Genomic DNA, 16055 nt, shown 5'->3' with positions numbered 1-16055 from the left:
ATGGATTTTATATATATGTGACGTAATCAGATCCAAGTAGACCACATACACATTTTATTTCGTAGAAAGAAGTGAAGTGAAGTAAAGGATTCTAGAATATTTCATAAATAACTAATATTACGGTCAGTTTTATTCCAATGTATTCACGTTACAATAACAAGGATATTTTAGTAGATCATCATCATCTTATTTATGTATACGACTATTTAGCACAATCACAAATTTAAAACTGGTCACCCTGTTCGTAATATCCCCCTGTATTGATGTTTGCTAGGGTTGACAAGTAGTAAAAAAATATATTAATTATTTTGTAGGTATAATAAATACACACATTAATTTAATATAATTTTTTTATTGATTTATAATGATGGTTTCTAAATTAGATTCTTCACAGCATAATTTTTTAGACTATTCAGCATGTTTACATTTTTTATTCTTATAACATAACTAAATCGTTTAGGATTGATTTGTTTTTGATATTTCTATTTACATATGTATGTATAGAGGTATAAAGTATAGATGAGATATTCGGCATAAAAATAGATTACCAATTAATTTTCATAATAGTATATTTTTCCCCAACCACAATTCTGGGGTCCTATTTTTAACACCTTGATTTTTCTACTTATATGAAAAAATCGAAATAAATTAAAAAGCATTATCGATTATAAAGATATCATATTGGCCTGGTAACCTGAAATGAATAAAAAAATATTTAAAAATATCGATACTCTATATATTAATCGATTATATTTACAACCCTAGTGTAGAGAGAGTTCCTTTCTTGCTTGTAGTTGTTAAATTATTTTTGTTTGTAAAGTAATCCAGAGATCTCAAACTCAGAGCAATGAATGAATATCATTTGATCTGACTTGTAGGTAAACTACCTCTATGCTTATATACGTATTTTACACGTGTGACGTGCCTAATAAAACAAACAATATAATTTGTGGTAGGTTTTATATTGCCCTTAGATTATTGTGATTATCATTATACTGCCTAATATAAAATAATAATTTAGTACTATAGTCTAAAGATTATTGCTGCTGATGATACTACTTTTGTTATTTTATACTGTATGTTCATAAGTGTATTACTGAATATTTCATTTACAAAAGTGTGTTAATATTTTTGTGTAATTTTTAGGTATTAGATCTTAGAATATTTATATTATAAATTATGGCTGAAAAAAAGCAAAGTGGTAAAAAATCAGAACCTTCGGCTATAGCTAAATTTTACCTTCTGGCATATAATGGAGTACAAACATTGGGGTAAGTGGTTGATAAAATTAAAAGTAAGTATTAATAAATATAATAATATTATTAAAGGCTTAATTATTGTTACTTACGTAATGATTTCGCATTCACTAAATACTAAAATTATGCATTATTACGGGTAGGTACTTAGATAATTTAGTTATAAATACCAAAATTAATTATTAATTAGTTGAACCACATTAATTTAATGTGCTTTCGTAATTTATATCAATTACCGTATTTGTAATAATATTTTTAATTATTAAATTGTAGTTGGTTGTTATAGAAAAATATGTCATGAATGAAAAATATTTTAGAAAATCTGTTTATTTCTAGATGGACATATTTACTGTTGAATACAGCGATTCACTTCTTGGATAGGGGGACACTTGATACACTTTGGCCTCAAATCAAATGGACAGTCATCATCTTTCAGAATGCTGCTGTGCTTGAGGTATGTAACCTTCTTAATATTGTATTTACAAGTGATTTACCTCATCTATATAGATTAAATTATTAATAATATTTTATTAAGTATATAGTTTCAATGTGTAGGTTATATAGACAGACAAAGATTTTCCTTAAGCATTTTTGATCACATTATAAGTATAATACTTGTCTTCTTACTATATTTTTAATAATGTAATGGTAATCTTCATTAGTGAAAGGAGTATTGCTGGTAAACAATGTATTTAGATATCAAAAGCCATCAGTCAACAATTAATATTGATTTTGACACTGTATTATGATGGATACCTACTTAATAACTGAAATGGTTGATAACTTGAGAGTTTACATTTCTTAAATCCTAATAGCGTACATATAACTTAAAGCCAAAGCCAAATAGCTATGTCCTGTATTTTTTTTATATATCCTATATATCTCCTGTATTGTTTTAATGTTCAAATGACATGTAAGCTGACAAAGATGTAATAATTTACTTGGGATTTATAGGATAAAACCAGACTGGAGACCAGTAAGATTCTAGAGATTTATTTAAGTTTCTCTTATCACTATTAAACTTGTATTCTCTCGTTTTTATGCTTCTCGGTTACTTTTAGCTACACCATATCAACAAGGAATATCGTGGGAAAATGAATGAAAATAATAACAAGGGCTACATGGTTTTGAATACAACTACCTGTTCGAGGTAGTCAGGCCCGTTAGCATCCGAAGTAATAGGGTGTCTTCACTAAATGTTGACGATACTTCATGTTTCCTTTTTATATTCGTTTTATTGGCGTGTTGATCTTTATTAATTTATTCTACATTTAATTTTTTTTAAACATATTTAGGTTTATCTAGATAGGGATGTTGTGTATATCACTTATTCATGTGTAGGTATATAATTTTAATTCAGTTTTTATAAAGGCATTAAAATTAAATACAGTAGGTAAAAATGTCTTCTGTTTACAGTACTGTAAATGAATGATTATTATAAACATGTTAATTAACGCATTGACCTTTGTTATTTCACATAACATTAATTATGAAGTCACTATTTAGTCGTATCAGCTCCTGGTGTTGTAAAGATGTCAGGATCTTTGCATAACAAAATCATTAGAAACCTGCTGTGTCATTGTAACAAACATAATGAGCATTGTTTTAAAAATATATGTAAATGTATTTTTTGTTGTCTGCCTTTGGCCTTACTTACGGTTATACTAACGGTGGTCGTCAGACATTGATGCATTTATCTCTAAATAGTATTAAACAAGGTTGCTGGTCATCAATCACCCTGCATATCGAATTTTTATACGAATTTGACCAACATTTAGATTTTTTACGATATCTGTGTTCCATCAACATAAATGTAATCGAACTTAATCTTATTATTAATATTATAAACGCTAATGTTTGTGAGTATGCATGGATGTTTGTTACCCTTTCACGCAAAAACTATTCAATGGAATTTGATGAAACTTACAGTAATATGGCTTATATATCATGATAACATATAGGCTATACATTTGACACTGGTGAAACCGCGGGCTCAGCTAGTAACGCATATTTAATGGTATTCATGTACCGTTAGTTTAACCTAGGTTCGGGACCAGTTCGGAGGACCCGTGCCGCGACGTTGTTTGATTGGCGCATTTCTAAAGGCCAATCGAAAAGCGTCGTCGGGACGGTCCGTCCGACTTTTATGGAAAATATTCTGAAACTATTATATTAGGACGGCTTTTACACGTACGTGTACCACCGATGCGTCAATCGACCAGCATTGGCGGCACGGGCCGTCCGACTTTTATCGGAAATATACATTAGCTCTATTACGACCTACACACTGACTAAAATCATGGGACCACACCGGAGTAGTGATGGGGAGCGTCCTGGATTGCTGCTTATACACTGACTGCTGTGTCGAAATCAAGGTTGACTGTACTGCGTTTTAGTTGTAGTCGATTTCACCTCCAATACAACTTCTGTTCTGATATTGCCTCTGATTTTAGTGTCGTATATAGGTCGTTTATGTTAACATGTTGTATATTAAGTATGTAAACATATTTACGTATCGATACTACATACCTACTTTTGTTAGTTTCTTTGATAATCACACCGTATGTTAGTTATTAACAATTTATAAAACGAAATTTAAATTTTACCTTTAAATAATTGTCAAGTACAAGTAAATTGTATACATACCCATTTGCATTACCAGTCAAGAATATATCAATATACAAAAGCAACAGTTTTTACTATATCGCTAACGGTATGTTTTGTAGTTGTAATCTATAATATCTTTATTAGTCAATTTAAGGTAGCTTTAGGAGTCAACCTTGAAAAGTACAAAGTCCAAATAAATTAGAAGATTGGCAAAACATCCGAATGACGTCATTGGATCTATGTAGACATATAAAGTGCAAAATTTTCCACCGTTCACTGCGCTCTCATGGGTTGAACATAGAAAAAAGACAACGCTTCCTGCGACCGTCGCTTAGGCAACTATATGAATAATTGCATATTAATTTCCGTATGTTTTTTCTATATTTTTATTACGGCTTGTCCTTATTCCAGCTAAACATATTAATAAATTAAATATAATGTATTATACATACCTATACCAATTAAACGGAGCGCAGGCGCCTAGGTACTTGCCTACTATTGTAGTATGTAAAGTTTTGCAATTAAAAGTAACGGTATTTTTTTTACTAATATTATTGTATTATATTAAGTTTAAGTCTATACAATACATACCAAGAATATTATGTATAGGAGAACTTTAATAAATATTCCCTTATCTTAAAAATGATACATAGAAAGTTAACGTTACATTAATCATAAAGCAAGTTTCAGATAAATATGTTATTAAAAATTATATCTACTTGATAGTATGTTCGTGAAGTTCCAAATATTTATCAGTATGACCGCTCTCATCAAAGTGCCGGAAAGTAGAATAGAAAGTAGTATTTAGGTGTGGGTTGTAATGCATAGCTGATTTTTTACTGTGAATGTATAGTATGTAAGTATAATAGAATATAATATAATTATGGTAATAAGGATATTGGAGAGTCTTGTTACATAAAAATGTATATAAGAGCTTTAATACCAAAGTTCCTTAAGTTTGAATTTATTGATTGTCATAAGTAACATACATACATATGCAGATAATTATATACAAATTCGGAATGATCAATTAATGCTTAAAAAGTATTAATTGATCATTCCGAATTTGATACATTCAGTAAGCTTATTGTATGTATTTGGAATGTTTATCTCACTTCATGTAAAATTCCCAATAAACTATCACTGAAAAATTGGTATATAAAAAATTATTGGTACCTAAATTTTAAAAGTAAAGTATGAAGTAGGTCTTGTTGAAAAAGTTTTGGTTGGTTTATACGCAAAAATATGCAATCTATTCTATAATTGAATTTTGAGGTCACGACAGGTTATCGTTTATTATATATTGTTTAATTGATTTCAATAATTGACTGATAAAGCAGATCAACACTTTTAAACGTCGATTACTACTGTAATTGCAGGAAAATTAAAAATGCCTGTAGTCGAAGCCTTGACTGAACTAAGAAAACTAGTTTTACTGGACTAGCTGTGTAGTTATTTTCCTTTTATTTGCCACACTATCAGCAAATATGTTGCAACCGTATCTGTCCGTCCATACGTCTCACAGTTGGGAATACTGGTTGTTGTACGCAGCTATCCGAATTGGTAACTTGTCTCGACGGCTCCGAGAGCTATTTCGGCTGAGCCTCTGTTAGTGGCCAGTCTACTTTCACCGGATGTTATATGTAATATGATGTCATGATCAACCTTTACGAAGTACGTGTATCGGCGTATTTTTAGGGTCTCCTTGCTAGTCCCTTTGCTTGTGGAAACGGTGTCCTATTTTTTGTCATGTAATATACATATTTAGACATGTATGTATATGTATTCACACACACCTTCCGTACATATATTACAGTAGGTACCATGTTACGGTTTAAGTTCGGTAATTATTTTCCTATTGTACAATAAAAAAGAAAAGTGGATGTACACTCTATGAAAGTGTATGCTAGATATTTTTAAATACATTTAAATAAAATTATTTTATTTACTTATAAGTAAGAAATAATGAGAGAAATACAATATCGAATTACGGCTTATTAAATATTCTGAAGCAAGTATCTACTGTCTGTTTTTAAAACGTAACTTAAGGTGTCACATTTCGTGGACTCCCTTTTAACGTGTGAGAAAATAAAAAGAATGATTTCTAATTGTCCGTATAAATAAAAAAAAAAAATAACATCATCTACACCAACGATTTACATAAAGTATTATCATATACCTGATATGTATGTGTTGACAATTATAAGGACAATTAAGTGATGAAATACTTATTTGTAGAATTTTTAACTCGTATATTATTGTATAACTCGACTCTGATATTAAACTGCTTAATCTCAACTTTTTATGTAATATAACGTTAGCTTAGACTCTGAGAAACATAAATTAGGTATAATACCTATAGCATTTTAATATACATATACATGTAACTGTCAAGTAAATGTACTCATTTGCATTTTTTATTGATGCTCTGCTCCTATGAGTCGTAGCGTGTTGTTATATTATATAACCTTTATCGATGATATAGGCTGTCCACCACTAAAATAAGTTTTCAATTTGAACCATTTCTAAAATTATCGCGTTCAGTCGGAACAAAATTTTCAGCTTATAATATTAGTAAAAGATTCAATAATATAAATAAACGGTTACGATAACGAGACTATTTAAGGCTCAATGTTAATGTGTATGGTGTTTACTTTGTATGTAAGTATATATGTAGGTATCCACCAAACCAGTGCCAAATTAGCTTAGTAGCGAGAGTCGCAAATACTACGGGCCTCGCGCAATAACTCTTGTTTGAATATAACACAAATAATTAATTTATTTCATTTGTTTCGGATATTTATAATACAATAAATATATATATGTATCTTTAAATATTTTTTTGTTTCAAAATAAGGCCAACCCGAGTTTTTAATTCTTCAAAATTTGTCATTTGTAAGTCTTCCTAGTTAAAAATCCAGACTTAAGAACACATACATTCTTGAAAGAATTTGCTACAGGACCCACGGTGGCTTATTTTGGCACCGGTATCTACCTACGTAATAGATCAGTGGCTTTCGGATGGTACTGAAACGGAATCGATGAAGATTTGACTGACATGAATTATTTTTAAAGAAGTTTTTGAATGCATATAAAGCAGCCGGGCTTATACAAACATTGTACTCAATAACAATACAAATGTTTGTATCGTATAGAATCGAACCCGGTCGGTCGAGGTCGTCCGCTGGTCCTTACGGACCGCCGGGTGCGGGCCTCGAGCATAAGCTCTTTGCCCGGGCGTACTGCTGGGGTGTGCCACCCCAGCGTCGTTCGTTTACCGGCCGGCCTCAGCCGGCTGCTTCCCAGCAGCCGGCTGAGGGAGTCGTGTGGGAGGACTGTTTAAGTCGCTCGCCGAGCCGGCTTAACGCCGCCACGTCACGTAAATGACGTGATCACTCGGTGGAGAGTAGGTCGCGCGGGAGCGCGCGAGTGGCGTCCGGTGGGCGCGCGTGGAGAGGGGCGAGGTCGCGCAGGTGCGCTTCGCGCCCGCTGTCCGCGCGCGAGAACATCGCGCGCGTCAACCGGACGACGAACTGCTCCACCGATGGGACCTTGAGGTCGCGGGCGATCACGTCATTACGGACGTACCGTCCGGCATTTGTGCACAGACGGAGGGCGGCGTTCTGTTGGACCTGCAGTCTCCGCCGCTGTGAGGCCGAGCACAGTGCGTACCATGCGGGGGCGGCATATGTGAGCCGCGAACGAATGTAGGTCTTATAAATGCCTACTTTCGTCCGCAGCTGCAGCCTGGATTGCAAGACTGGTCGCAGCATAGCGCGCGCAGCCTTGGCTTGGGTAACAGCCCGGTCCACCTGCGGCGTCATACGCAGCGACCGGTCGATTTCCACCCCTAGGTAACGCACTGTGCGCTCCCACTGGATGGGTTGGCCTCTCAGTAAGAGGGGCGGCGGGCATTTGCACCCGGGGCGGGTAAGCAGCGCCACCGTTTTACCTACGTTAACGGTGATACGCCACTTATCCAGCCACTCGGGGAGCAGGTCCAACAGCCGCTGCATTTTGCGAGCGGCTGCGTAGGCTCGGCGAGACGACGTAAGAAAGGCACTGTCGTCGGCGAAAAGAGCGAGGACGACATCCCTCTCTCCCTCTCGGAGCTCATCCCTCAAGGTGGGGATGTCGTCTGTGTACGTCGCGTAGAGCGCTGGCGAAATGCAGCTGCCCTGCGGGACTCCGGCGGCAATTGGGCGTGTGGTAGAATCACAGTTCTCGACCGAAACATAGAAGCTCCGGCCCGAGAGGAACGAGTCCACTACTCGCACGTATGCTGACGGCGTGTTGGTGTCGAGCAACTTCGACACCAAACCGTCGTGCCACACACGGTCGAACGCCTTCTCTATATCGAGAAATACGCCGACCGTGTAGTGGCCGCGGTTGTGCTCGACAGCCATATGGTGGAGCACGCGCGTCAGCTGCAAAGTCGTCGAGTGTCCGCCTCTGAAACCGAACTGCTCGTCGCGAGGCGACAGAGTCGGTCTCAGGCGGCGGAGCAGGAGGCGCTCGAACGACTTTGCTACGTGCGAGAGCAGAGTGATGGGCCGGTAGCTTGCCGGCAGGCGCTTGTCCTTGCCGGGTTTCGGGAGGACTATGACTACCCAACTTCCAGTTGGTAGGGAAGTGGCCGGTCCGGAGTATGCCGTTGTAGAGCCTCGCTAGACACGCTAGGGCTCTACGGGGCAGCTGTGCGAGCGCTGCGGTGCTGATCCCGTCCGCTCCGGGCGCTTTGCGCTTCGGCAGGCGGCTGACGAGCCGCCTTACCTCGCCGGGCGAAACGAAGCTCACTTCGTTTACGTCCGGCGACGGAGCGGTACGGAAATCGCATACGCGACGTACGACTCGCTCGTGGTGCTCGACGACAGTGCTGGGTGCGTCGGCGGCTATTGGATTGGCCGTGAATTGCCCCTCCAAGTGCTGTGCCAGGATTTCTGCCCGGTCTTGGGCTGCGTAACGACGTCTGCCCGTCTCGTCAAGCAACGGGCAGACGGGGGGTCGTGCATTGGTGAGCTGTCGATTGAGTTTGTGCAGGTCGGTATCGTGTTCGCCGGCCCGGGATATGACACCCTCCCAGGCGGCTCCACGCCAATCCCGCACTCCCTCCGACAGCTCTGCAGCAAGGCAGTTGAGCTCACGCTTGACCCGCGGGCAGCGGGTTCGGGCCCATAGGCGACGGAGGTTCTTTTTCCGGGCGAGTTTTTCGCGCAGATGGTGTGGCAATTCCTCTCGACGGCGAGAAGCCACGTTTATTGTGGTAGTTGCCGCCTCCACTGCGGTGCGAATTCGCTCCGTTATGAGTGTGGAGGCGGCTTCGACACCCGCTGGCGATGATAGTTCGCCGTCGAGGTGTAGATGCTCCAATTCTGCGCGAAAAACACGCCAATCCATCCGCCGCCTCGACGGTCTCGTCGGTGTGGTGGTGGTGGAGAGGTCAAGCGTGGCTAGAACTGGGAGGTGCTGCGTGTCAAGGTCGTACAGCACCTCCAGTAAGACCGGGCAAGGCACAGCCTGCACTAGGGCAATGTCCAGAACGTCTGGGCTATGTGTGGGATTTGAGGGTACGTGGGTTGGGTGCGCTGGGCCCAACACCTCGTACCCGTGGATCTGCGAATCCTGGAGGAGTCTTCGACCTATCGGCGAGCACAGACGGGAACCCCAAGCCGTGTGCTTCGCGTTTAGGTCGCCCATAAGCAGGGTGGGACTCCTCCCATCCAGAACGTTCCGGACATCGGAGGGGCTGAAATCCAGTCCCGGGGGACGGTAAGCTGCCAGGACCTTCAGTTCCGCGCCGTCGACGTTGATGCTGACTCCTATGGAGCGCATGACGCGGAACTCGGGGCGCTCTAACTCCACGTGGACTACGTCTCGACGGACTAGTACCGCCGTACCGCGGTACGCAATGCCCGCCGGTGACGTTTCGTCGCGTCTATACACGTGGTAGTTAGGCACCCTCAACGTCTCCTTTTCTGTGAGCTTCGTTTCACCCAGGAGTATGATGTGCACATCCTGGGTGCGAGCTAGGAGACGGAGGTCCTGGACTGTATCCTTTATTCCCCCGGGGTTCCAGTACACAATGCGCAGGCTAGTACCCGCCATTTGTGTACTGTTGGATTTTGGCCAATCCATTTAATGCCGCCGACTTAGTATCTGCGCCGGCCGCGAGCATAGTATGCAGCTCCGTCAACAGGCTAATAAGCATGTTCAGTGCTCTGTCGACGGGCGCTTGTGTGAAGGGGGCGGGCGCGGCGCGTGCCGAACGCGGCGCGGGGTATGCGGTGTATGTGGGAGGCGCGGGAGGTGCGCGTCTTACGTCCGCCAAAAGCGGCTTGAAAGCCACTCTCGGCACATTGTGTGCCGGTGGCGCCGCCTGGCGGCGACGTGGCGCTGCACGCGGGCCCTGATTTGGGACGGCATGCATGGGAAGGGAGGGGGGTACGTTGTACGCAAATATTGGGGTGGGATCAGGTAGGAAGGGGATTGGGGTTGATGCCGTCACTGGCTCATCTCCGCGCCTCTTCTTGCCGCGTCTTCGGCGGCGGCGCTTTTTAATTGCACCGGCGTCGGCGCCTCGTTGCGTCGGTTCGTTAGCCGGCGCCATTAGGTTGGCGCCAGCGGTTTCCTCGACCGTTATTACGGGAGGGGGAGCCTGGGCGACGTATGTACGAGGCGCCGCGGTGGGATTGTTGAGCCGCCGTTGCTGCGCCGTGGGCGCCATCGACGTCGCAGTGGGGACGGGGGGACGGGGTTTGATTCCCCTCTGCCGGGCCTCTCTTTTGTACACCGGGCACTTCCGGTCGTTGGCGGTGTGCGGCTTTGCGCAATTGGCGCAGGTCGGCTTTTGGTCACGCGGCCTGTCGCAGTTCGCCGCCGGGTGCTCCCCACCACAGCGAACGCATTTGACGGGCCGGTGACAATTGGCCGACGCATGGCCGAATGCCTGGCATCTGTGGCACTGAGGCAACACAGATGCCGGCTTCCACGCTTCAACGACGACACCACGCATGTACAGGAGCTCGTCCACCGCATATAAGCGTGCGAGCTCATCCCTGTCCATGGGGTCGAGTTGAGCGTGGAAGATACAGCCGGGACGACCGCGACGGGCAGGAATACCCCGCACCAGTCGCACTCCGAATCCCTTATCCTGTAGGGCATCCACTATCCTCTCATTGGGGGTGTCGGCGGGGAGGCCCCGTATCGCCACCTTGGTGGGCAGTTCCGAGGCCAGACTGTAGAAGTACCAACTTATAGTTGGGTCCTTCTCGCTGGCTTCTATGAGGTATCTCTGGACGGCTCGGAATTCGTCGTCCGTCCTTGGCAGGAATCTGACCCCACTGCCGAAGGGTCGTGCATTTGGAGCCTCCCCCAGGACGCGCCTGAGCTGGTCGAAGTGGCGCGTCCAGTTAGGGAGGCGTTCTACCACTATGGGGGGGTATTTGCCTCGCCCTGTGGCGGGTTCTACGCCCGTATCGGCGACCTTACCCTGTGAGGGCATTTGCGGGGCTGGAGCCGTGGTGGCGGGGGTTGGGGTGGCGGGGCCTGCCACTACTGCCGCAAAGGACGGCGGGGTTCGTCGTCGCGGCGAGGGGACGGGGGGGAGCATCGGCTCGGGCGATTGTGGCACCGATTCAAGTGCCGCATATGACGTGGCATGATACTCGCCCCTATCTAGCGTATAGGAGCGAGGTAGCGGCGAGGGCACACGCGAGGGTGCTGGCGAAGGCTCAGGCGAGGTCGCAGGCGACGCATGTACGTCGCCGTAAAAACGCCTGTCTTCCCCTTCCTCCTCGCTCCCGCTATCCGGCGGGGGGGGGGGTGAGCGCGGAGGGGGTGAGGGCTTTCGCCGCACGGTACCCGACTGGGACGGTAGGGGTTGGTAGCCCTTGTCCACGAGCCGGATTCTCGGCGTCGGCGGCGCCTTCACTAGGTCGAGGTCGCGGGGGGGGACTCCTCTACGTCCCTCCGTTTGTCGCCTCTAGCGGGCGAGGTCGGCGACGGCGGTGCGCGTCTTTTGGATGGGCCAGGTTGCGCGCATCTTTCCCCTCTGCCTGGTTCCCGGTCGGCGGCATCATTGCCGCTTCCCGCGAGGGCAGAGGGGGTGCCCTTGGATGCCGGGCGAGCGTGGAAGGTCCCCAGCTCAGTGGCGGGGACCAGCTTGGTCGGGTTCCTCAGATCCCGACGCACGACAGTTCGGGGAGCTCCCCTGTCAGGAGGTTTCCTGGGGGCTTTGCCCCTTTGCGACATCACGACACGAACGGGTGATGTACTAGGAAAGGAGACTGGAGGGGTGGGAGAGGGTGGTGTGGGGGCTGGAACCCCACGACGAACCTACCGAAAAGTAGGGAATTCCGCCTTGAAAGGGCAGGTGGTCGCACTGTAAGACAGTCGCAAGTGGATTGCAGCAACGAATTTGCGTCAACAAATTCGGTCTACAATCCTAGCGCGTTCTCTCGCTAGACAAAGTACACTTTGTGTAGCTGGATTACGCACTGTATCGCTCTCAACAATTTGCGCAAGTGGGCACCAGTTGCGGGGCTCACTCTGGAGACTCGACGGCGAACCGGAATCTCACAGAGGATCACACGACCAACGGTAAACTCAACAAGCAACAAATTGGAAAGCCCTCGAACCCGCGTCAATTGGAAGTGAGATATGTACCAAGGCGTTAAAATAACGAAACTATCAATTATTCAATACTTAGGTATTGCTTTTATAAGTAAAACGTTAAAGTAACTATTTTAAAGAATCGTACAGTGAAAAATTTTACGGATAAAAAATAAATTAGGTTTTCTTTTTTTTTTCAGGTGTTACATGCGGCGGTAGGGCTAGTGCCGTCTAGTGTTTTTGTGGTTCTCATGCAAGTTTACTCTCGAGTTTTTCTCGTTTGTGGAATTCTGCTGGTCACTTACGGTGCTACCATCAGCCCTGGCATTGCACTATGTGTGTTTGCTTGGTCCATCACTGAAATAATTCGATATGGATATTATACCTTGAATCTAGTCAATGGTGTGCCACGGTTATTGTTATTTTTAAGGTAAGATCGATTTATATCTTTATATTTATAGATATAGAATCCTAAACTATCATGACCAAGCGAAAACTGACAGTATGTATGTATATCTTTTTGTTTGTGTAAAGACTACTATACGAGTTGGGATGAAATTTTGACATAAAATGTTACATGTGGGTCACATGTAACATTTTATGTCCATAGTAATGTAAATAGTACTAAATACATGCTGAGAAGTTGCGATTGTCACTAGTATATTCTCTAATTTAGAGATTGTGACCCAGTGGTTTAATAACTTAGACTTAAAAGGTCACATATTTGGTCGATATTCAAAAGCTGTGTCGATTTATATTTTGCACTGAGTTTCCGATGTTAGAAACATCAAAAATAATCAACGTGAGACACGGCTTTAGCCTGGTTTAGCCTGGTTGCAAGCACATTGGATTGAAATATACATTGACAGTTGACATTATTTTTTCAAACATACCTCGAATATCTTATTTACATATTTTAAGTTATTGAACTGGTTTGTTATTTAAAACTAGTTGTAAGAATTAGAAATTCTAATTTCTAGTAGGGTTTTGTGGTAGATGTAACCAATAATTGTCGGTGAATAAAATAATCCGCAATATATAAAGAAACAAAAGTTTTGTCGATATGCTTAATTCAATGTTTCATAAAAGGGCCTAGATGCGACACTAAATCAGTAGCAATATAGGATCAGGTAGCACAGTGAATAACTTTAGGTTGCCCTGTTATTAGCGAAATCGAGCTCAATTTTTTTTGCAGCAAACTTAGCTCATTTTGCTCTGTGATTGCTCTGACATGATACTTCTTATCTGCTCTATATTAATTAGGCGCTGCATTTAAGAATTCCTCTCAAGCCATAGGTTAACTGGTAGTAATTGGTTTAGCCTTTTATATCCTATTTATGTAGGCTATCCTATGTTATGAAATTATTTAAAGAAATGAACTACATTTATAATTATTATACAAACACAGTTGCGGTTATATTATTCTGTGAAATATGAAGTAATCATTCATGCATTTTTTAATTATAATTATTTCTTTTTTCAGATACAGCACATTTCTAATACTCTACCCCTTGGGAATAACCGGGGAACTTTTATGTATGTATCATGCACTGGACGAGATTGCCGAAAAGAATATATTTACTATGACCATGCCCAATGATTGGAACATACTTTTTAATTATTACTACTTTGTAATATTCTATATGATTTTATATATTCCACTATTCCCTGTACTTTTTGGCCATATGCTGTCTCAGAGGAGAAAAATGCTAAATAAATGCAAAACTGAGTAAACATAGCTAATAAATTGAATGTTTTCAGTATTGAAATTCGAATATACTATATTGTATTGTTCAATAAAAAAACATGTGCAATAGTATGGAAATCTATTTTTTTTTAGTTTAATCTATTTCTGTTGTTTGATTTTTTCTATTATTATTTATTATGGTGTATAAAAATAACTGCCAATTTAATAGGTAAAATAAAACTATTTTAGTTCCTTTACAAGTTTTTAGTTACAATTTTACTTACGTAACTAACAGATACACTTTATATAATACAGCAGTAAACATAATTTATTTCGTTCAATAACTGGTACGGAATTATTTCTCATCTATTTCGCTATGACATAGTTTTTTATCTTTTGCTTTGCCAATCTCTACGTATTCTTTATCTAGATTATTGCACTTGATCGCGCAACGATTGCACAAGTTTTATAAATAAAATGTACAGTTACTGTAGGATGTAATTTTTTTACAAAAGTTCGTAGGTATACATATACCTAAGTTTAAAGGTCACATGATCTCCACCAATATGCTAATATAAAGAGAATTTTGTGAGTTTGTGTGTATCTGGACACAGTAGTTATATTAGTAATTTTCGGGACCACTACACGTGTATGATTCTTTCGCCGCTTGAAATATACGTCATTCCAGATAGACATAAGCGTAATGTATATTGTTAAAACTGGCATAGCCAGGAGAGACTCCTAGCTATAACTTTCTTAATTTGTTATGCATTTTATAAATATACGTAAACTATATTTAGAACTAATTATTTATTTAACATTTACTAAATCATAAAGAACATTTTTGAAGTTTAATTTTCATTATAAAGTGTCACACACCAAAGCAGTGTCATGATTAAAATTTCAGGAACCAATGTTGTAAAATTAATGTATTTATAACAAATATAAGACGTGTACATGTAAACATGTCATTACTTTTGTAATTGTCTTTATTTGCAGTACGTTTTTGGACACTGTCATTCTTTAAGCGAAAGATATAAAAATAACAGATTATTATTATTAAGTTTATTTCACTATTATGTGTGTTATATTATATTAAAATTTATTAAAATACCAACCTACCGCTTTGCTGGGTACCAAATATGCAAATGCAATAATAGTCGTCATTCATTTATAAAATGCTTATTTTTATGTTGGTATGATTCTTGTAATTTTAAATTACATATTGTTGTATTTATTCTCGAATAAGGTGGATGGGATGGGATGTTAGTTTTATTGTTATTCTGTAAAAATAATTTATTTAAAGTGGGCTATGGTCATGACATTGAATATATATTTTTTATCAAATAATTGTTTAAATTTTAATTACATCATAGTTACAAATTGTAATAAACAATAACCAAAATAACATATTATTGTAGCATCAATTATTGATAGAATCATTGGAAATTATTTTTATTGGTGGTGGGAGAGATTATTTAATCTCGACGGGCCATCAGCGCGGGCGGCGTGGCCGTCACCTACGTGCACCACCACCTGCACAGGTATCACTTAATTATAACACACATTAATATAATCAAAGCCTACTAAGACACTCTGTTACTTAGTGTCCCTTAAGTCTGTACCCGGATCACAAGTCCCTGTCCCTTTCTGTTATACGTTGGAACCGGCTCCCGCACTGTTAATCCATGGTCTCTAAGAAGGCTGTTCGGCTGTTATACTTAATTACTCACATAGATTTTTAATTTTAATGGACGATAATGGTATGATGTGTCCGCCTTCGTCTAGCTGTTATCAGGCTGTTCAACCTGGTGGGTCACCACTGCAGGGCAATATGTTATTAATTACCATTAAATTAGCCCGAAATTTATCACAATGGTTTCTAGGGCAAACTG

General features: G+C 41.3%; 2 protein-coding genes across 4 annotated transcripts; one reads left to right on the top strand and one right to left on the bottom strand.

The window, feature by feature from the left end:
* Positions 1 to 781: 781 nt before the first annotated feature.
* On the top strand, positions 782 to 14263 carry LOC131844357 (very-long-chain (3R)-3-hydroxyacyl-CoA dehydratase 2). 3 transcript variants are annotated; one of them, XM_059193219.1, is made up of 5 exons: positions 782 to 952; positions 1147 to 1271; positions 1593 to 1710; positions 12674 to 12903; positions 13957 to 14263. In XM_059193219.1, exons 2-5 carry the CDS (start codon positions 1180 to 1182, stop codon positions 14204 to 14206), a joined length of 690 nt encoding a protein of 229 aa, XP_059049202.1. In that variant the 5' UTR covers positions 782 to 952; positions 1147 to 1179; the 3' UTR covers positions 14207 to 14263. The 3 variants fall into 3 exon arrangements, with proteins under 3 accessions (XP_059049202.1, XP_059049204.1, XP_059049203.1); XM_059193221.1 differs by having other exon boundaries at positions 783 to 874; XM_059193220.1 differs by having other exon boundaries at positions 783 to 878.
* Positions 7179 to 7687, bottom strand: LOC131844360 (uncharacterized). Its single transcript, XM_059193224.1, has one exon. It carries the CDS (start codon positions 7685 to 7687, stop codon positions 7256 to 7258), a length of 432 nt encoding a protein of 143 aa, XP_059049207.1. The 3' UTR covers positions 7179 to 7255.
* Positions 14264 to 16055: the final 1792 nt, after the last annotated feature.

The sequence above is a fragment of the Achroia grisella genome, unplaced genomic scaffold (assembly GCF_030625045.1).
Source record: "Achroia grisella isolate CSIRO2021 unplaced genomic scaffold, CSIRO_AGI_Agris_v1 utg402, whole genome shotgun sequence".
Lineage (NCBI taxonomy): Eukaryota > Metazoa > Arthropoda > Insecta > Lepidoptera > Pyralidae > Achroia > Achroia grisella.
Note: the sequence above shows the minus strand (reverse complement) of the source record. Positions and strands in the feature narration are given on the sequence as shown.